Below are 20913 nucleotides of genomic sequence, written 5' to 3' on the forward strand. Positions count from 1 at the left end.
CATCAGAAAGGCCAGTGTGGTGGCTGCAGAGGGAGCAGAGGACCATTCTAAGGTGAGAAAGATAACTACAGTCAAGGTTTTGTGGGACCAGCTACCCCACTGTAGGGTGTTTGGGTTTTGTTTTTAGTTTGATGGGAAGCCAGCAGAGGAGTGGTCTGAGCAGGTTGGTGATGGGGTCTGGCAACCATTTTTTAAGTGTCATCTGGCTTCCAAGTGGCGAGATTTATTAGAGTGGCAGGTGGGTGGCTATTGCATGAGTCCAGGTGGGAAGTGGCGGGGCCTGGGACTGGCCTAGTGGTTGTACGAGTTTGTTTTGGATTCAGGGTGTACTTTGAAGGCAGAGCCAACATTCAGATAGACTGTCATGCAATGTATGTGGGAAGCAAGAAAAGAAATTCAAGAATGAGCCCTACCTTTTTGGTGGTGCATTGGGAACAATAGTGATGTCTTCAACAGAAGAGGGGAGCGGAAGGTTTTGGAAGGACTCGCGCTCGGGTGTGGGGACATCATGTCCCTCCTGAGTCATTGACTCTTCCCACATTTGGAGGCTCATGAGCACGCCCATTGTTCATAGACCTTGTGCTGGGCACTCGGGAAACAAAAGTGTTCCCCTGCCTTCCCTGGCATAGCAACTGCCCTGGACAGGCACTGAGGGAGTGGAAGTCCCCATGTCACGCAGTTTGCATGAACAGCTGCTGCATATGTAATAAGAGCCATCACCTTATCTCCACGGTAGGAGATTACAGGAAATCCAGTTACACAGAGAGACCTGGAGCCAACCCACCCAGACAGATGGGAGAAGGGTTCCTCCAAAGGACCTTTGAACTGGATATTGGAAGGGCAGCAGTAACCCAGGGGACAAGCCCTGCAAAGGGAACTGCACAAAATGCTTTTTCAAACTGCCAGCCAGGCCAGGTGGGTCTTAGCATAGGGCTTGCACATGTAAGGGCTGTGGAAAGACCCTATGATAAAAATTGTTGGTTCTTGGAGGTATACTTCCAGGCCAGATGATGGACTTAGAAAGTGCAGATTTCAACAGCAGTTCTAGAAAGTCTGTAAAGCTTTGAATAAGGATTTCCTCTTGACACATCCAGTCTGATGTCCCCATCTGGATATGGCCTCTGAGGTCGGTCCCATTAGTACTGCCTGGGTTGGACCTCTGCCCTATAAGGGGCCCTTCTTGTTGGGGCCAGGAATTGGGATCTGGAACTGGAGCTGCACCATCCCGGCTTCGCTTGGGTCCTCTCTTACTGTTCCCTACACCCAAGCCTGTGCTTCCTCTAATTGGCCAACAACATCCTGGCTTTCTCTCAGGGTGGAACTGAGTTGAGGGTCCTTAGTTTTCTTCTTTTTCTTTCTGTGATAAGATTGGAGGCACCTTATAGAGAAACCTCCACTATCCTTGGAGTAGAACTTGGGAGAAAATAACAGTCTGTCAAAAGTAGAGATGGCAGGTTTTGCTTCATAGGTATGAGCAGGATATTTTACCCAAACATCTATCTTGCTCTTGGTAATGTCTTATCTTTGCCAAGTGCCCATCCTGATAAAAGGCTCTTTCTGTCAAGCTGAGCGCCTGATAAAAATCTTCTGTCTCCCCCACCCCTAGTCTATCCCAATAAAACCTCATTCTTCATTTCGGATTTCTTCTGAAGGGGATGGCTTGGATTTGTCAGCAAAGGGTGAAAAAAAAGGGAAATAAGTGTTTTTCTTTTCTTTTTCCTATTTACAGTCTTATTTCTGTAGAGATACTCAGGGCAATAGGAATATAAGTTTAAGTTAAACGGATAAGGAGGCATTGGAAACTCTAAGGGAAGGAAAAAGAGAGAAAAGGAGGGCAGTCATTTATAGGCAAGGGGGTGTTCAGGCAGGCTTTTGCTTGTTTTCTCTTGTTTTTTAATTTACAATGGCGCTGAGGAAGAGAACATTGATTCAGGTGACGTGGCAGCTTACAGGAAGGGGATGCTACTGAAGAAATCAACCACATTCACAAACATACTTGCTTCCTCTTCTCTTTGAAATGTGTCAGAACATTCTTTATGGTAGCTACTCATGCTGGCGGTTGCCCCCCCAGCCATTGCTAACTTAACCCGGTGCAAATCAAGAGCCTTCTAGTCTCAGATAACTAATGCTTTTTGTACGAATCTCCCTGCCAAGCCCTCCTTTTTCCCCCCCAGTATCTCATCATATCTAACTGTATCGTGAACATTGCAGGCCAGAGCTGGGTTCCCCGGGTGCAGTGCGCTCTGTGTGCAACGTCTCTAGAAGGTTGGGCAAGAGGTGGGAAGTTGGCATGAAGGGCAGTGGCTTTGTCACAGAGCCAGTTCGGTGTAGAAGAGAGGAGGATGTCAGAGGGTCCAGAACATCTGATGGCCATCAAGCCAGTCCTGTTGTGGCCCCTGCGTGAGTTGGAGAAGAATCTCCAGACTCAGAACAGGATGAAGAAAAGAAAGAATTTATGGAGGCAAGAAAAGGGCTGACTTCCTACCGATCAGGGAGAGCCAACCCAGAGCACATGGTCCTTTCTGTTTTTATAGCCCAGGGATGCAGAAAAGAGGAGAGGTCTTAAGAGAGACCTGCTGATGGGTTGGGGAAAGAGGGGTCTTAAGATATACTTGCTGCTTGATTGGGGGTGGATATAATGCCCCTAGAGGGGCGGAGTGAGGAGTGGGCCAAAGACCTTTCCCAAGATGGGCAGGGGGAAGTAGGCCTGCCACTGAAGGGGGGGAAGGCAGCTCAAGGACTTTGTGATGGTTACAGTGAGACTGGTGGGGGATAAGGGTCTGGTAATTTCTATCCTGGCCAGAGGCTCTTTGAGCCTAGCTCCTTGGAGAGGGCTTGGAATCCCACAAATCCTGACAAGAGACTTCCCGAAACACCAGAGATGGAAGAAGGGATTTTTTCCCCAATGTTGATCCTCATTTTTATGCAGCACAGAGAAAGCGGGTATGTTGTGTATGTGTGTAACTTCAGGTTATGTGTGTAACAGGTTATGGTATGTGTGTAACTTCAGGTGCAGTGGTGGAAACACACACTGACCACTGACTTGAGGCCATCACTGACCTCGAGCATGAAGAACACGCTTGACTTCTCGTCCTGTTTTGCCTTTGCTTTTCCTCTTTTCCTCCCAGGATATTCCTGAGAGAACCGTCCCCCAAGCACAGGGACACAGGAGAAAATCCAAGTCTGGGAGAGCTGTTTGGTTCCCCCCCCAGTTCCCCCCCCAGGGGAGCAATGCGCCGTCACCATCATTCAAGTCTGATGCAGTCCTTTTAAAGATGCACTCATGATGGAAGGCACTCGTTCCTTGGGATTCTTTTTAGGAGCATCCCTCACTTTTCCTCACATCTGAATTTTGCTCTGACACTCTGCCCCTGAAATAAGATGATCTGGAAACATCATGGTTGGGGTAGGGCTGTGCCGATTTGTCTGGAGTCCTGACGCAGCTGCCGCCGACCTTTGAAATCTTTCATCCCTCTGTAATCCAAACCCGAGCCAGACACTATTGTCAGTACTCCCCATTAAAATGTGTCAAAAGTTCTCTTTTTCGAAATAAAAATGACCGCCAAGAGTGAAAATCTGATGGCACGTGTGGGTGCACATTTTTAGAAAAGGAAAATTTCCCACATCCTTGGTGCAACGAAGTAAAATTTTAAAAAACCCAACTTAAAAGATCATCCCATGTACCTTTCTTGATGTGAACGAGATTTTAGTTACCCCCCCCAAAAAAAATTAAAAATCAAACCTCATTAAAATTTTTACTGTTAAATATGGTTCTCCCCAGCATGGATGATTTGCCACTCTTGGAACATATTAGTGGGATTTTATAAGGGCCATGAATATTTCATCAAAAATAACACATGTATTGCTAAGGTTGAAACAAAGTAGATCAGTGGCAAAATATGAAGTCATTTATCTTGAGTGCTGCCAAAGAGAATACTAAGAAATTGGAGAATATTTCTGAGTCTGATTCTGTCGTCAAGGACCATGCTGATGACTTGGGTAGGGATGTCTCGTGCGTGCTTTGCAAAGGATGTATTCATCAGTTTTGTTTTGCTTCTGGTTTTGATGTCTCTCCTTATCAAGGGAACTGTGTCCAGTTATTGCAGGTGTATGAAAATACACCTTGTTTGAGACTCTGGAAGGGGAACCACTGTTTTTTCAAACTGAGCCATTGGAGACCACCCGTCAAGCTGGGTGTCTTGGAGGCTATGCAAAAAGTGATTGACATTAAAGAGCTAAATGGGAGCAGACAGTGATCAAAGGTGATTGGAATGTGAATTTATTTGGCTCTCACACCCTGGTTACTTCTCCAGAGTGGAATGACTCTCACATTTTCTGGGATGCATTGCATTCTTACCCTGCAATGGCTGTTTTCTCAACCACCCAGTGATCTCAGAACTCAGCCGTGCTGTCAGGCCATTCAATTACCTGAGAAATAGAGCACTAACTATATTATCCTTTGCCTTGCTTGGTGACCGTTTGAATGCTACCAGCAAAGTCCTTCTGTGTTTATACCTGGACTTCTTGGACATTAAAGAGAAATAAGGTTGGCCAGATTTAGAAGTGGAAAGATTCAGTTATTCTACTATGAGAACAGCAGTTCAAAGACCAACTGCTTCAAACTTTCAGAACTTAAGATACTGGGCAAGGAAAAAAAAAAAAAAATGAGGCTTTGAAATCGTCAAATCTGCTGTTTCAAGGGGCAAACCGCTGACATTGGTCCTTATTAGAATACATTTAAGCACTTCCAGCCAAAACCCAGCTATGGAGAAGGCAAATGGGTGCTAAAAATGTCTTCATTTTCTTGACTTAATGAAGCTCTGTAAGACAAGGTTCTGGAAAATAATGGAGGAAAAAAAAGTCAAATTGCATTTACTCTGTCGGGATGAAACAAATCTAGGCTGCTTTTCCCGGCCTGGTGGTTGCAGATTCTTTTTAGAAGCTCACGGGGAACTCTTTTGTTATGGTCGTGTTCAGACTCTGCCAGAGGGTTTCCAAGGTGTTTGCTGGAACTCGGGTTTGCATTGGTTGCCAAAGACGACTTCCAGAAAATCACCGTGGGGACTTTGGGGGTAAAATATGCCCTGTTTATCCCATAACCAGTGAGTCGCCTTTGCATGTCCTCACCCCCTTTTTCCTCCCCTGGACCTACCTGGTCCCATAATTCTGAAACTTGGGAAAATGGCTCTACACAGATCTCTAGGACACCTGAGCTTGTGACATGGCAGTAGACTCAGGTCTCATGGGGACATCCAGTGATCAAAATTTTTAAATATTTTTAAATGGGACACTTTTTTTTTTCCTTCTCCTTTTTAGGGCCGCACCTGCAACGTATGGAAGTTCCCAGGCCAGGGGTCAAATTGAAGCTGCAGCTGCAAGCCTACACTACAGGCACAGCAGTGCCAGATCTGAGCCAACACTGGATCCTCAACCCACTGGGTGAAGCCAGAGATCAAACCCGCATCCTCATGGATACTGTATCAGGTTCTTAACCCACTGAGGCACAATGGGAACTCCAAATGGGAGACTTTCAAGGTGGAAGTGGGTTTTCCCAATCACTCCTAAATGACTTTGGGGAGTTCCCATTGTGGCTCAGCAGTAATGAGCCCGACTAGTATGCATGAAGATGCAGGTTTGGGGAGTTCCCGTCGTGGCGCAGTGGTTAACGAATCCGACTAGGAATCCTGAGGTTGCGGGTTCGGTCCCTGCCCTTGCTCAGTGGGTTAACGATCCGGCGTTGCCGTGAGCTGTGGTGTAGGTCGCAGACTCGGCTCGGATCCTGCGTTGTTGTGGCTCTGGCGTAGACCAGTGGCTCCAGCTCCTATTCGACCCCTAGCCTGGGAACCTCCATATGCCGCGGGAGCGGCCCAAGAAATAGCTTAAAAAAAAAAAAAAGATGCAGGTTTGATCCCTGGCCTTGCTCAGTGGGTTAAGGATCTGATCTTGCCATGAGCTGTGGTGTAGGCTGGCAGCTGCAGCTCCGATTTGACCCTAGCCTGGGAACTTCCTTATTGCCATGGGTGCAGCCCTAAAAAGACAAAAAAAAAAAAAAAAAAAAAAAAAAAGGTGACTTTGGCCAGGGCATTTATTTTGTAATTTCAAAAAGACATTGATGGAGGGTTGCTTAATAGGAGGGCATTAAGTACAAAATGCTTATTACTTCATGAACATAACCTTAAGTGGAAGGGCAGATTTGCAGAAATCACCGGCACGAAGGGACCTGTTGGTCATAGAGAAAGGGGATCTGGAACCAGGGAAGCGGAGAGTCTGGTAGCTTCCGTTGTAAGGCCGTGCTTTGGGAAGAGGGCTCATTCTGAAAGGAAGAGGGATGGGTAGGAGCGAAACAGCCCCAGGCTTGCAGGAGAAGTCAGACTACCGTGCAGCCCAGGTTGTAGGAAATCAGGAAGGCCCTGGGTTACCTGAGGGCAGCCATTCTAAGAATACAGTAGAGACTTGGGCCAGGAAGCTGAGGCCTCGAGTCAGAGCAGCACTGGAGTTAAGTGTGGCAATGCTGCTAAGACCTCGTTGCGTCTAAGCCAGTTCCTAAAACTTGGCTTAAGGAGCAAATGGTGGCAAATGGAGTTTGTGGTGTCACAGCCCAAGGGTTGGGGGAAATGCCTGAGCCACAGGGGAACACAGGAGGATGGCTTCTCCTTAAAATGCTGATAACTTGGAGTTCCCTGGTGGCTCAGCGGGTTAAGGATCCAGCATTGTCACTGCTGTGGTGCTGGTTACTACCGTGGTGGGGGTTTCGATTCCTAGCCTGGGAACTTGGGCGTGCCGAGAGCGTGGCCAAAAAAATAAATAAAATGCTGATAACTCAACCCTACCTAATCTCCAGAAATTCTGAGCTAATTAATCTGTGCGGATTTTTTTTTTTAAGTTTCCCAAGGGATTGTAATGGTAGCCAGGATTGAGAACCACTGGCCTAAGGGACAAGGAGGTGAAGCAGAAGCACCACCAGCAAACCAGATTGGACATGTTCAGAGAAGGGCCAGTGGGAGACATTGTGGTTTGGGGCCAAATGGAGCCATGCACTTGGATGCACGTCTCTCCATTTGCCATTTGTTGCTGGGATGACATGGAACAAATTAAATCATATGTCTATTTCTCTCTTTTTTTTTTTGTAAATTTGTCAAATAGGGATAATGAGAACACCCATGTCATTAAAGTGTTGTACAAAATAAAATGAGTGACACGGCCTCCCAGCACTGGACATGTATTCAATAGGAACTGACCAAATGATTGTTGAACTTGATAGATAACCGTGAAGCACGTGGAGTTGCTTCTGTACATTGTCAGACTGCAAAATGTGGGAATAGGGGGCTCTCACTAAAGAGTGTGGTCCCTGGCACCTGTGAGTGAGGCTGGCAGAAACAGAGAGAAATTGGAGGCAGGGAGGCAAACCAAGGAGACCCATCGAACAAGGATCCACAAAGTAGGGCTTGTGGATCAAATCTGGCCCAGTGCTTGTTTTTGTAAATAAAGTTTTATTGGAACACAGCCATGTTCGTGTGTTACAAATTTCTGCAGCTGCGTTCATGCTGCATTGCCGCAGTTGTCCGTGCATCATGCACCATATTGCCAGCACAGTAAAACGTAGCTCCTCTCCAGGCATTGACAGAAAAAGTTCGATGACCCCTGTTTTAGGATAAGATTAAAAGGTTGGGTTTGAGATTGGAATGTTTGAAACAGAACGAGAGACAAGTGCTTCAGACATCAGGAAGGGAGAATTGGCAGGCCCTGGTGACAGATTTTGCGTAGGGGGATTTTTGCCTTATAAAGGTTAAGGATGCAATGTCTCCATCACGGGCACAGTGATGCAGGGGGATGGATAGACTGCCTGAAACCTGAGCATGAGTGTAGGATTATGGTGTCTTTGCAGAGAAATATCTAGGGCTGTCACCACCAGAAGGGGCTGGTGTGAGTCCCTAACCAGGGCGGCCTCAAGGCTGGGGAGGGGGGCTGCCTCCATGGATGAGCCCCACCATTCTGCCCATGTGCCATGGTGGGTATCACAGTGCTAAACCCAGTCCCCCGGAGAGATTCAGTGCACACAAGTTGATTCCGATCGTTACTTAGAATGTTTTGGATGCCAAGTCCCTAACATCTCTAGCACGGTACTGCACAGCGGTTGATTTTCAATTTACCTTTTTTGTTCTGACTCTTCGATGTTTGGATTCTTAATTCAGAGCATTCATCTCGAGTGGATTCAGAGATTCAAATCCGATGATAAAATTCATGTTTGTTGAGAAGTTTGGGCAGGAGGAGGGAGCTGTTGTCAGCGGAGATTTTGAATAATGTCTTGTTTGACATTTTAGACTCAGAGTGGGCTGAACTGCAGATCAACACGTACAGGCGTCACGTGACAGAGAGATGCATCCTGTGTATATGTAGAGTGTGTAGATGGAAAATAAAAATAGAAACCTGAAAGGAAACGTAATAGAAAAGCAAAGGTCACAGGTGCAGGAACGAGGGTGCCACTGTTGTGGGTATTTGTCCTGTCTCCAGATTGGGTGGGATGGAGCAGGGTGGGTGGAAAGGGCACATTTGAGTATCTATGCCAATTAGATGTGAGAGTAATTAGCGTGCACACACACACACACACCCCCAAACCCATGTCCCCTGTTTTACATTTCGAGACAGTGAGTCACAGAGAAGTTAAGTACTTTGCCTAAGGTTAATTATTAGTAGGTGGTAGAACCGTAATTCAAACTCAGCTCTTCCATATTCCAAATCCCAGGCTCTTAGGACTAGACTCGATTTGTTTGCTTTGCTTGGTCATCTTTCTCTCTTTCCTCCAGCAATGGATACTGCAATGAGGTCCCTTTTTTAAGTATAGCTGATCCTTACAGCACAGGTTTGCACTCAGGAGTCTACTACATGCAGACTTGTTTTCAGTAAATCTGTAGTTGGTTGAATGCACAGATGCAGAACCGTGGACACCGAGGGCCAACTCCTTAGGCTCTCTCAGCTGCATATGGGGATCAGTGCCTCTGGCCCCCACGCTGTTCAAGAGTCAACTGAACTGGGAGCTTATAATTTGCTGGGTCACTTTTCTTTTGTGCCATTTTTCTTTTTCTTTTAAGTTCTAGATGCCAGTCCTTCCCTGCATCCTTTCTTCAAATGCTTGTCAAGTGTAAGCCACATGCCAGCCCTGAGGGCAGAGAGACTGGGGACTGGGCGGTGCAGCTCCATGTCATCTGTAGACCGTTGTATTAGTCCCTGTATTAGTCAGGGTTCTTCAGAGAGACCGACAAGTAGAGAGTGTGTGTGTGTGTGTGGGTGTGTGTGTGTGTGTGTGTAAAGGGATTTATCATAAATACTTGGCTCATGCAATTATGGAGATAGGTCCGTATATGTTGAGTCAATCTGCAAGCTGGAGCCCCAGCGGAGGCACTGGTGTAGTTCCAGTTGAAGGCTGGCCAGCTCGAGATCCAGGAAGAGCCAATGTTTCAGTTCAAGTTCAAAGGCAGGGAAAACAGAACAAAGCAATGTCGCAACTCGGGGTGGTCAGGCAGGAGTATTTCTCCCTTCGTGGGGGAAGGGTCTGCCTCTTTGGTTCTGGCCTTTGACTGGTCAGACGAGGCCCACTGTGTTAAGGGAGGCAACTGGCTTTACCCAGGCTACCGACTCAAATGTTAATTGCATCCAAAAAACCCAGGCTAAGTTTGACCACACATCTGGACACCCCATGGCCCAGTCAAGGGGGCGCATAAAATGAACCTCCAACTCCCGAACGGTTAGAGGTCTACTGCAGGGTAAGTACAGATGCTGAATCTTGTGGTGCAACTGGATGTGCCTCAGGCCTGGGATATTGGTCTCCAGCATATAGACTCATTTGTTGAAGTCACGTGATGACTTGCATGTGGAAGAAAGTACGTACTAGGCTCCTGTGCACCAGGCCAAAATGTTATCCACGGTAGACAGTGTGAGAAATAACTGCTGTGGGTGCAGTCATTTCATAGGCCATGAAGTCCCAGGTGATGGGCTTTATAATGACAGCCTAGACACGAAGAAGCTAGGGGCGTGTTCCTGGGAGAGACCAGGGCCCAGGAGGGGTCACAGAGACATGCAGGCCTGGTGCAGCCCTAACCCTCCCCACACCCTCCCCCCAGAGGCTTAGGAGAAGTGGGGACAAAGGTGTCAGGGGCCAGAGAATGAGCTGTGACCACGGCAGGGCCACGGGCCTTGCAGCCCTGGATGGCTCAGCTGCTTTAGAGACAGGGGGTCCATCTGTACACAGAAAGTTAGAGCCCAGAGGGCCCTCCCTTTCACAGGGGAAACTGGCTGAGCAAGAGGAAGGAGTCCGTTCAAGACAGTGCACCTTTCAGGCAAAGGCAAGCGCAAACGAGCAATTCCAGTTCTGCCACTTACTGAGTCTTCTCATATGCCCGGCAATGGGCACAGGATGCATGTTGCTTCCTCCAGTATCAGCTCCCCCTCCTTGAGGCCTGGCTTTTATTATTTTCTGTCTTCCCTGGTAACATAGCTATGGGGTTTTAAGCTAAACACCCTGCAGATCTTTGAGAGCTAAATTTGGTGCAAACCTGTTGGGATGTAAAAGCAGGCTGGACCCAAGACATGGACAGCATTTTCCCCCTCACCACCCTGGAATTATCGTTGCTTATGGATTACATAATTATGCCTTTATTAATAATAAATCAAAGAATTAGAAATAAGTAAACAGTGAGGCTTGGGGGAAGAGGAGCTAGAGGAAGTGACCAGACCCCCTAGGAAGCCTGCCTGCTCCTCCATGTTGCCTCTGGGTGAACTTTGACCTGCCTAAGGCTGAAGGGAGGACAGTTCAGAGATGCCACACATCAAAGTAAGTGAAGGTTTGCCACCCCCTTGCTCCCACAAACCGCCCAGAGAGCAGCCTGTGCTCGGAAATGCATGGCTTTCAAGACCCTAACTTGTGTCCTCAGCTCATCTCTTGCCCACACCACCACCTGCCCCCCTTGAACAGGGGTTGCAGGAAGTAATTGACCCCAAATACTTTCCAAGGAAAGGCCAAGTGCTCAGTGCTTTGTATTTCGGTATCTTACTTAAGCTCCCCATCATCCCGGCAAGGTCAGCCTTTCTGCTCCCACTTCAGACAGAGAAGGAAAAGCGAAAACTTGGAGCATTTGAGTAATTCCTCCAAAGAACCAATTTAGAGTTGCTGTCTGTTGTATATTTTCCAGAGCTTCTGGGACCCTGGTGGGTTTCCAGAGCTACCTAGGCTCCTTCGGCAACATGCCAAGGTCCTTTCAGAAGAAAGAAGATCCCTCCATGGCCGTCCCCTCCCCAAGAACATCTGCATCTGCAACTCAGTAGAGGAGCTTGGCTGCTTGCAATCACAGAGATTCCAATCACCACGAGGGGGGCAGAGTTGAAGCTTTTAGAGGCTCCGTGTCCTCATCCATTGTGGGGTCAATTGCCACCTGCTTGAGCTGTAACAACCTAAGACATAATCAGCATGAACTACTCAGCCCCGCCCAGACCCAGAGCAGGTGCTACCCAAATTGCCCCGCCCACTGCTGGAAGAAGCTAGAAGCTCATCTCTCCCACCAGGGCTTGAAGGGTCAGTGTTGGCTGAGAAAACACAATTGCTGTTGGCTGCTTTTTCTTTTTCATTTTCGGTGAAAAGGATTTGGTTTTACCAAACAGGGAGATGGGTTTCAAAATCCTGGGTTGGAGCTGCCAATCCACCAGCTCGGTAACAATGCAACCTTAAAATCAACCTGTGATTTCACATCCCTGCACACTCGGCTTCGGCCTTTGATCTGCGGTCCCGGGCAGTGGAATTCAGCGAGTCATATTTGCTGCATTGATAGGGAAGGACCCAGCGCTCAGGCATTTAACCCTGAGGTGATTAAGAGGGAAAAAAGGAGTCGTGTTTGTGAAAACCCAGAGACACATCAAAAAGCCCTGGGCAGAGGCTGGCACAGTAAGGCAGCACAGGTGAAGCTCGCAGGGTGTAATTCATCACATTCTTTGATCCTCAAGTTTTGTGAGTCACAGAGACTCTCTGGGATGGTTTGCAAGCTCAGTGGGGTCCGGGTAGGAAGGAGAAAAACTCAAAAGTGTGGAAAAAGAGTGTTTTTTTCAGCAAGCGGCTGGAGAGGGTAATTTTCTAGAGATGTGATTTTTGCTTGGTAGTCTCTGAGGCAGCTGTGTTGTAGCTGGATCCTGGGGTTTCTGCCGCATGGGAACAGAGAGGAGGGAGTTTGGGGTGTGGCTTGTATCCAGGAGGCTCCTCAACCATAAGCATGCATTGAACACCGACTGTATACAAGGTGTTATGCTAAGTATATTGGTAGATGGGATTTTTACATTAATAATTTTTAAATCTGTAGCTTTATACATAGCCTTTTATGAAACTACATTTAAGTGGAAAATGTACAGGCTTGGTTATAAGAGAGACTTGAGTATGAATTCTGATCATGTAACTTTGAGAGACCTACTTGTCCTTTTCTGGGAATGACTGTTAAATTGACTGCTTCTGACACTCAGTTTCACGATTACACTCCTAATTTCTTCTTCCTTATTGCACTTGATTACTTTATTCTTGGCATGGACACATGTATCCACCCTTCCAGAATTTTCAGCTCTAATGATATGTTACCATAAAGACTAAGTGAGACCCAGTTTTTGTCCTCACTGAACTCCCAATCTTCATAGGAAACACTTAGTAAAACAATTTATCAGCGTTCCTGTGTGTCTCAGCAGTAACAAACCTGACTAGTATCCACGAAGATGTGGGTTCGATCCCTGGCCTTGCTCAGTTGGTTAAGGATCCGGGATTGCTATGAGCTGTGGTGTAGGTCGCAGACGCGGCTTGGATCTGGTGTTGCTGTGGTATAGGCCAGAAGCTGTAGCTCTGATTCGACCCCTAGCCTGGGGACTTCCATATGCTGTGGCAGCTGTGGCTCTAAAAAGTAAAACGAACAAACAAAACCAAATCCTGTATGACAAGTACATATATTTCATAGTGCTATGTACAAAATACTCTTGGAACATACTGATGGGAGTATTATCTGTAAATTGCTTTCCCTGGGAGGTACTGCTTCTGAAACTGGGTTTTGAAGGATGAATAGGAGTTAACATAGGAAGAACTAAATAAACTTAATCATTATTACTATTTCTTCTTTTTATTCCTTCTCTTCCTTTTTTGCTCTCCTCCACTTCCGTCTACTCCTCCATCCCTTCACCCCCGTTTTCCCCTTTCCCCTCCGTCTTCATATTCATGTTTTATTACTAACAAGAATATTTGCCTAGAAAGGTACCACGTAGGGAAAAGAAGACAGTGAATTTAATTAGGAAAAATTATATTATGATTGTCTTCTCTAAACAGCATGTTAGTTTCTTTTTATCACCACACTAAATCATTTTGTTCTCAACTTTGTTCCCAGTTCAGTCTGGATGCGTTTATTTCTAACTCACTTTCCATCTGCTTTCCTTTCTCAATGGGGCTGTGAAAGGAGCCTCGCTGTGGAATCCTGGATGCCTGGGGTACGTGGAGGGGCCCACGATGTTTCACCTGGCTTCACTCTTCGCTGGTCTCTCTGCCCCCGCAGATGGAAAGCCGGTGTCTCTGTCTCCGCTGGAGTCCCAGCCGCACAGCCCCCGGTACACGGCGTCCAGCCAGCGGGACCGCGAGAGCCTGGAGCTGCGCATGCGTGAGGTGGAGGAGGAGAACCGCGCGCTCCGCCGGCAGCTCAGCCTGGCCCAGGGCCGCGGCCCCGGCCACCGGCGCGGCAACCACTCCAGGACTTACTCCATGGAGGAGGGCACCGGGGACAGCGAGAACCTCCGGGCTGGCATTGTGGCCGGCAACAGCTCCGAGTGTGGGCAGCAACCGGTCGTGGAGAAGTGCGAGGTAAAGAGCACCTGGAGCCTCCGAGGGCCCGGACCCCCCCCCCCCCCGCCCCGGCAAATGCCACCTGGAAGCGTGCTCACGGGTGCGGAAAGAGCTGGCATCCTTGGCTCAAGCTCAGGCGTGCATCGAGCGGGGTCACTCACTTGGCCGTCTGGCCCTGGCAAGTCATTTAAGCCTCAGTTTTCCCATATGAAAAGTGGGGCTATGGAAGGCCTGCACTGCGGAGATGTTAAGAGCAGCCGAGGGATGGAACCTGCTGCTTGTTTGCTTGAGGCTGAATTGGATGTGCTCAGGATTTCTACACCGAGGCCGGCCCTCCTGGAGGCCCTGTTTCTGAGTGCCTTGTGGCCCTACTGGGCAGTCCCGTCCCCCGTCCCCGTCCTTCTCACATTAGGAACAGCTTCTGTAATTCAGAACCAGAGACCTGCTAAGCTAAAGCAGTTATGTGAACTTTGATAGCTTAATATCATTTCCCCCTTTTAGAATATGCTTGCTTTCTTAGTAACTCTTTGGTCATTTAGAAAACTTGGCCACTCCCTCTCCCTCCTGCCCCCACCCCCCTCACTCATGCATCCGTATGTATATGTGCACCACACACACACACACACACACACACACTTTTCTGCTTCTAGTCCCAGTGCAGAGGAATTGGAACATCCTTTTTGAGACATGCCCTTTTAAGACAGACCAACCCGAGTTCCATTTCCCAGCTCTAGTAGTTTCTGCTTTGAGCGCCTGAGCGAGTTACCTAACCTCTCTGACCTTCCCATAACTCATTGGTAAACTTCATAAAATAATCCCGGCCTCGCGGAGTGTGAGAAGGAAGCGGGATGGCCATCTACAGCCACAAATCTGGTGCATGGCACATTTTCAATTAGGGGTCATTTTTGTTACTCTTAGTTAGATACAGATATTACCTGCTGTTTGTTTATTTCCTTTCCTGGCCACATTCTCAGAGTGTTAGACCTCAAACTCCCTGAAGAGAAAACAGTTGGCAAACTCTAATATGCTGTTTACGTGAATGGGATTTTTAGGAACATTGGTGATACTGTGTAGTATGTGGGAAGGGGATAGAGGGCTTACTGAGTGATGTGGATTCATCTCTATGGGCAGTCAGTGGTCGAGAGAGGAGCTTTTAGACTGGGAGGGTCAGGGAGAGCCCCCGGCGAAAGTAGGATTCTCAAACCTGGTTCTCAAACCTGGTTGGCGTGGGTTGGTGGAGAGGCAGAGGAAGGTAAACAGAAGACATCCAACCACGAATGTACCTGTGAGTAGGAAAATATGCAGCCAAGGTACTGTCAAGCAGAAAAGGATTCAGGACGTGAATTGATTGGTCAGGCAAGCCCAGAGCGCTTGGACAGGGAGCTGGGACTGTATAATTAACATTCATCCAACTAATATTTTTTTTTTTTTGCCTTTTTAGGGCTGCACCCAAGACATATGAAAGTCCCTGGGGTAGGGGGTCGAATTGCAGCTGTAGCCACAGGCCTACACCACAGCCATGGCAATGCTGGATCCTTAACCCACTGAGTGAGACCAGGGATGGAACCCACATCCTCATGGATACTAGTCAGGTTCATTACGACTGAGCTACAATGGGAACTCCCCCGACTAATATTTATTGAGCCTTTGAATTGGATCTGGGGCTGTCCTCTGTGCTGGGAAGTAGCCATGATGCAAAAAGAGACAAAACTCCCTTTCTTCTGGTTCTAATGTTCTGAGATGGGACGTGAGGAAGAGGTGATAAACAGAGAGAGAAATGCACCTGTCAGGTGTTCCGTGCTGCATCTCTATTCAGCCCTGATTACTTGTCAGGCCTAGTCTCATTCAATCTTCCCCACCCATGGCCAGTGGCCTTTATTATGGAAGATCTCTGTTTTACACTTTTGAAAATGGGGAGCAGCAACTTTAACAAATTCCCTTGGGCTGGGCTGGGCCCAGCTCTAATTTAGGGAATGTCTTTCTTTGCCTGGGTGAAGGCTGGTTCAATTTCTCATAGACTCTTTGCTCTTGGGTTATGGTCAGAGCATCAGTTTAGAGTGTGGGCTGGCCCAGAAGGAGGAAATTCTTTTCCTCGAGTGTATTTACATTAATATGACTCAGGCCTACTTAAACCACCAAGATCAAGGAGGTAGAAAATAGAGAAAAGGAAAAAATGAGGGGGCGCCAGTGTAACAGGGGGAGAAAAAATGAAAGATTCCTTTTCTGCTGTAGTTTGAGTGGCCGCTGGTTTTCTCGTGCTGCTCAGCTTTCTCTGATACACACATCCTGTTTTGAAAAAGGACTTCTGACCTGAGTCCCCCCCCCCCCCCAAAAATAGGGTGGGCAAAAGACCACTGGCTTTGAAAGGGGGAGACAGGAAACTGATCCTGGTTCCTTTCCACCATTGATGGCCACATGGCATTGAGCTAGTTGCATGATTTTTCTGTGTGTTGGTGTCTTTGTTTGTAAATTACAGATTAAAAACAGGTTTCCTTCTCCAACTATTTCAGTGGCGACAGTGGAGCTTAGAATGTTAGGCAAATCCTTGCATAGTTAATTGCATTAGCATTTGATTTCTTTGTAATTTATCAAACAATCCCAAGTAACAGTGGCTTGGCATCTTCTTTTTCTTGACGCGTCATAAGAGGTCTGGAGACCACCCGTGTAGGGAGGTCCCCGTCCGGGTGGCAGGCTTCCTTTGTCTTTGCTGGACTCACATCCTTAGGGTCCCGTCGCGGTCTTGAGTGATGGTCACAGCTTCAGCCCTGCCACCCACATTCCAGCTGGCAGGATGAAGACGCATTAACGTGGGGCGTGTCAACTTTGAGGACAGGTCTTAGGACTCTCACGGTCAGTTGGTTTTAGGATGAACACATTGGCAGAATGTCATTGAGGTACCTTTCGCTGCCACCTAGCTCTAAGGAAGCTCAGAAAAGATAGATGGTCTTATTTAAAGAAGTCGTGTTCTCTGGTAACATTTTGGAGTTTTGCTACTGAAGAGAACAGATACTATGGTTCCAGTAAACATTCTCTGTCAGATGAATAGTTACCGAGCTCAGCTGTTCATGAAATTACATCTTTGGCATGCATATTCATGGGACCCACCTCAGATTCTCCTGGGACGAGGGCCCAAAATGTAAAGATTAAACTATGTCTCCAGGGAGTTCCCTGGTGGCTCAGTGGGTGAAGGAGCCAGCGTTGTCGCTGCTGTGGTTCGGGTCACTCACTCCCGTGGTGTGGGTTCAATCCCTGGTCTGGGAACTTCCACGTGCTGCGGGTGCAGCCAAAAAAAATATATCCGAGTGATTCTGAGATGGTAGAAACGGTTTGGAAACGACCACTTTAAGGCACAACCACAAGAAATGATGGGGTTCCCTTGACCCCTGTGCGCTCTGAGAGGGAAAGACCTTGAGCTTGTTAATTGTTCCTCTGACTTATGTTTTTAGTCTTCAGCACTGGAGAATTAGGTTTTGTTCATTTGTTTTTCTTCTGTGTGTTTCCATAATGTTACTTCCTAGACCTTTAAAAGGTCACTTTTTGGTGGAATCTGCCTGCCATGAACCCCGGGTCTTGTTCAGGGGTTTTGTAGATGCATTAGAAAGACTGGACCCACTGGCATCTTCTTTCAGTGTGATCTGCCCTGGAGACACGTGTGGCACGAGATGCTGGCCTCACACCCATGAGCAGTGTACTTTTTCTGTTTCCATCCCTTGGCATCTTTAAAGATTTTAGGGGAAATGCCATACAGGCACACACGAGATGTCAGTCAGTGGAGTCAGAAAAGAGCTTGTGGTTGCAAGCACCACAGCTCGTCCTGACACCTCGTCAGGGTGCAGGGCCTCGTAACCAAGGACGTTGTCTGGTTGTCGCTGAAACTTCTCTGGGGTATGACAAGCATTTCTGAAAACCCTTCTGTAATGATGCCCAGGCTGTCAGCTGAGCTAGCTGGTGATAGAAAGAGCGGGCCGTTGCCAGTCCTTGTGCCCTCTGATCGTTTCCTAATTATGTGGCCTTCCGAGAGCTGCCCCTTTTATTCCTGCATATTTCTGTTGTCGGGGCAGGGCCCCTTCTGCGAGGCACCGACTGGTGTCTGTGGGACGCGGAACACGATCCTCTTAGCTCTCCACTCTGCCTGTGTGTGTGTTCGGATCTGCATTATTTTTCTTGCATTTCTCGTTCTGGTCTGTTCTGGGAGTCAGCTGTGGTGCAGCCCCCAAATCATTGGGACTGGAGTCAGAATTCCCAACCAGGAATCTCTGCATTGCCCCTCACTAGCCATGGGACCTTGGGCAGTTCGGCTACCCTCTTGGAGCTTGTTTTATTATCATGAAACGCCGAGAACCATAATACGTTCTTCCTGGTATAATTGTGAGGATGAAATGAGATAGCGGCTAGGAAAACGATGTGTGAGTGTACCTAGACTTACTATGATTATTGCAGTTCTCTCTTGCTCCCTAACACATCACCTAAAACATAATGGCTTAAAACAGTGCCATCCAGGAGTTCCTGCTGTGGCGCAGTGGGCTGAGAATCTGACTGCTGTGGCTCAGGCTCAGGTTGCTGCAGAGGTGTGGGTTCCGTCCCCAACCTGGTTAAAGGATCCAGCATGGCCACAGCTCCAGCATAAATTGGAGGTTGCCGCTGTGGCTCTGACTCAATCCCTGGCCCAGGAACTTCCCTAGGCCACGGGTGCCGCCAGAAAGAAAAACGAAAACAATGATTTTATTAGTTTTCCTGGTTTCTGTGGGTCTCGGGTTTGGGAAGGGCTGAGCTGAGTGGTTCTGGTCTGGGATGGGGTGGGGTAGGGACTCATGCTGTTGGTTGGTGGCCAGAGCTGTCATGGCAAGGGCAGAAGCAGTGGCCCCTAGCCCAGCATTTCTCTTTCCTCTTGTAAACCAAGGTTCCCTCTGTGTGGCTAGTTTGGGCTTCCTCACAGCATGGCAGCTCCAGGGCAGTTGGCTTCTGTGGCAGCTGAAGGTTTTTTAAGTACAAGTATTTCAGGTGAGCAAAAGCAGAACAGAAGCACTTTTACCCACCTGGCCTCAGAAGTCACACAGTGTCCCCTTTGTTGACAGTGTAGTCTGTTAGTTGAAACAATCGGAAGAGCCTACCCCCACCCCGACTTTGAGGGAGAAGAATGGGCAGAACTTCAAAGAATTAAAGCAGCAACAATTGATATTGTTACTATGGAAACTCAGATGAATGTTACCTTTGTGTCAGATCACCCCTTGGACAAAGTATCTCTTTTAGACTTCTATTTTAGGCTTTGAACATCATTCAAACTGAATAGTAACATAATAGTAATAAAAGTTAACATGCACTGAGTCTTGAAAGTGTAGGAGACATCATGCTGAAACGTACATACAATATCTCATTTAGGAGTTCCCATTGTGGGTCATCGATAATGAACCCGACTAGTATCCAGGAGGATGCGGGTTCGATCCCCGGCTCTGCTGAGTGGGTTAAGGATCTGGCGTTGTTGTGAGCTGTGGTATAAGTCGCAGATGCATCTTGGATCTGGCATTGCTGTGGCTGTGGCATAAGCCGGTAGCTATAGCTTCGATTCGACCCCTAGCCTTGGAACTTCCACATGCCTTGGGTGCGGCCCTAAAAAGACAAATAAAATAAAATTTAAAAAATCTCATTTAATCTGCATAACATACCATCTTCCTTTTATAGATTAGAACACTGCTGCAGAGAAAAGTTACTTATCTGCAATGTCGCACTGCCAGGAAGAGGTGGAGCTCACATTTAAACCTCGGCAGTTTGCTTTCTAGAACCCGTGCTTTGAGCCACTGGCTTGGTCACCCTGTGAATTAGAGCCACTGGGACCCATGCTCCCTGCAGCTCAGAGCCGCCATCCTTCTTCTGTGCCTGGCAGACACCTCACCTCAGAAGGCTTCTGGGTGACAGTCGTGACACAGAGGTCCTCATTGACCTTGGAGGCTGTCACAGCCCTTTGAGGGTAACGGTTCCTCTGTGGGTCTGAGCAAGGCTTTCTCTGTTCTTTAAAAAGAAGTTGGATTGTTTTAAATTGCCTTCCAGATGGTGGCTGCACTTGGACTTTTATCATTTTGCTTTGGGCTTCATGCGATTAAACTTGACACCTCTTACCCACATTTTCTGGGCCCCTAACTAACCCTCCAGAATTTTCATCTCTCTTTGTTTTTACTTCATCTTCTAGGTCTTTCCAGAATCACCCCACTGTGGAAGCATTTGCCTTTGATCTCTTCATACATCCCATTGCTGTGGGAAGATACTCTTGTAGCATCTGGATTCACATTTGATCAGCTGCATATGTTGTCCTTGGGGCTCCTTCGGGGACATAAATCCACTAAAATATCTTCCTTAAATATCAGGTCCTAGTTTGAGGGCATGTTGACCTGAAAAGTAGCAAGTAGAACTTTCTTCTACGTACCTTATGGAAGGGGCATCAGGTAGCCTGTCACGGCATCCCGTCCACCACCTTGGGGCTATTCCGTGTACACCGCACACTCAAAACTCTGTTCTCAAAGTTCCCGTGGCACAGCAGGTAAGGATCCGGTGTTGCCATGGTTGCGGCTTGGATCACTGCTGTGGCTCAGGTTCAATACCCCAACCTGGGAACTTCTGCATGCCAAGGGCACAGCCAAAAAAAATCTGTCCCCAAGGACAGTTTGAATGCTCCTTTAGAATTTAAGTTGGATCCTTATTCCATTGTCTGGCTTTGAACCCTCTAGTAGCCTTTCTCCTCATGCCCTGGAAAAGCCAAGTTTAAGAATGCCTGTGAGGGCTGGGGGGTACCGCTCTGGCCCCATCCCCCTCCTCCCTCTGTGCTGCCTGGTCCCCTCCCTGCACTTTAAGCACGGCTTAGGATACCTTGCACCTCGGGCTTGTTTCTGCTGCCTGGGATGCTTTGCCTGGACACCTTCAGGCCTCATTCCCTCACCTTCAGTAGGTTTTTGCTCCAGTGTCTGCTTCTCAATGACAGGTGCCCAGACAGCCCCACTTTAAAATCTTAGCCCTGGAGTTGTGGCTCAGTGGCTTAAGGACCCAAAGTTGTCTTTGTGAGGATGTGTGTTAGATCC

General features: G+C 47.8%; 1 protein-coding gene and 1 long non-coding RNA gene across 6 annotated transcripts in view; both read left to right on the forward strand.

Annotated features, from left to right (window-relative positions):
* Positions 1-20913, forward strand: part of LARGE1 (LARGE xylosyl- and glucuronyltransferase 1) — a 593475-nt gene that overhangs the window by 272061 nt on the left and 300501 nt on the right. For all 5 annotated transcript variants that reach the window (XR_014803097.1, XM_084955467.1, XM_021081477.2 and 2 more), the window contains one exon: positions 13563-13864. Coding sequence is in view for 4 of the 5 variants with exons in the window: in XM_084955467.1 (XP_084811593.1) it covers positions 13563-13864 (302 nt within the window). In the remaining variant the exon portion in view is untranslated. The remainder of the gene's footprint in view (positions 1-13562; positions 13865-20913) is intronic.
* On the forward strand, positions 1326-8420 carry LOC146403150 (uncharacterized). Its single transcript, XR_014803148.1, has 2 exons — positions 1326-5632; positions 5903-8420. It is a non-coding gene; the product is annotated as an uncharacterized LOC146403150 (long non-coding RNA).

The sequence above is a fragment of the Sus scrofa genome, chromosome 5, assembly GCF_054392235.1.
Source record: "Sus scrofa isolate SSC_HxYL_T2T_F1_AM1 chromosome 5, Sscrofa_HxYL_maternal_Yorkshire_Landrace_v2.0, whole genome shotgun sequence".
In the NCBI taxonomy this organism is placed as follows: domain Eukaryota; kingdom Metazoa; phylum Chordata; class Mammalia; order Artiodactyla; family Suidae; genus Sus; species Sus scrofa.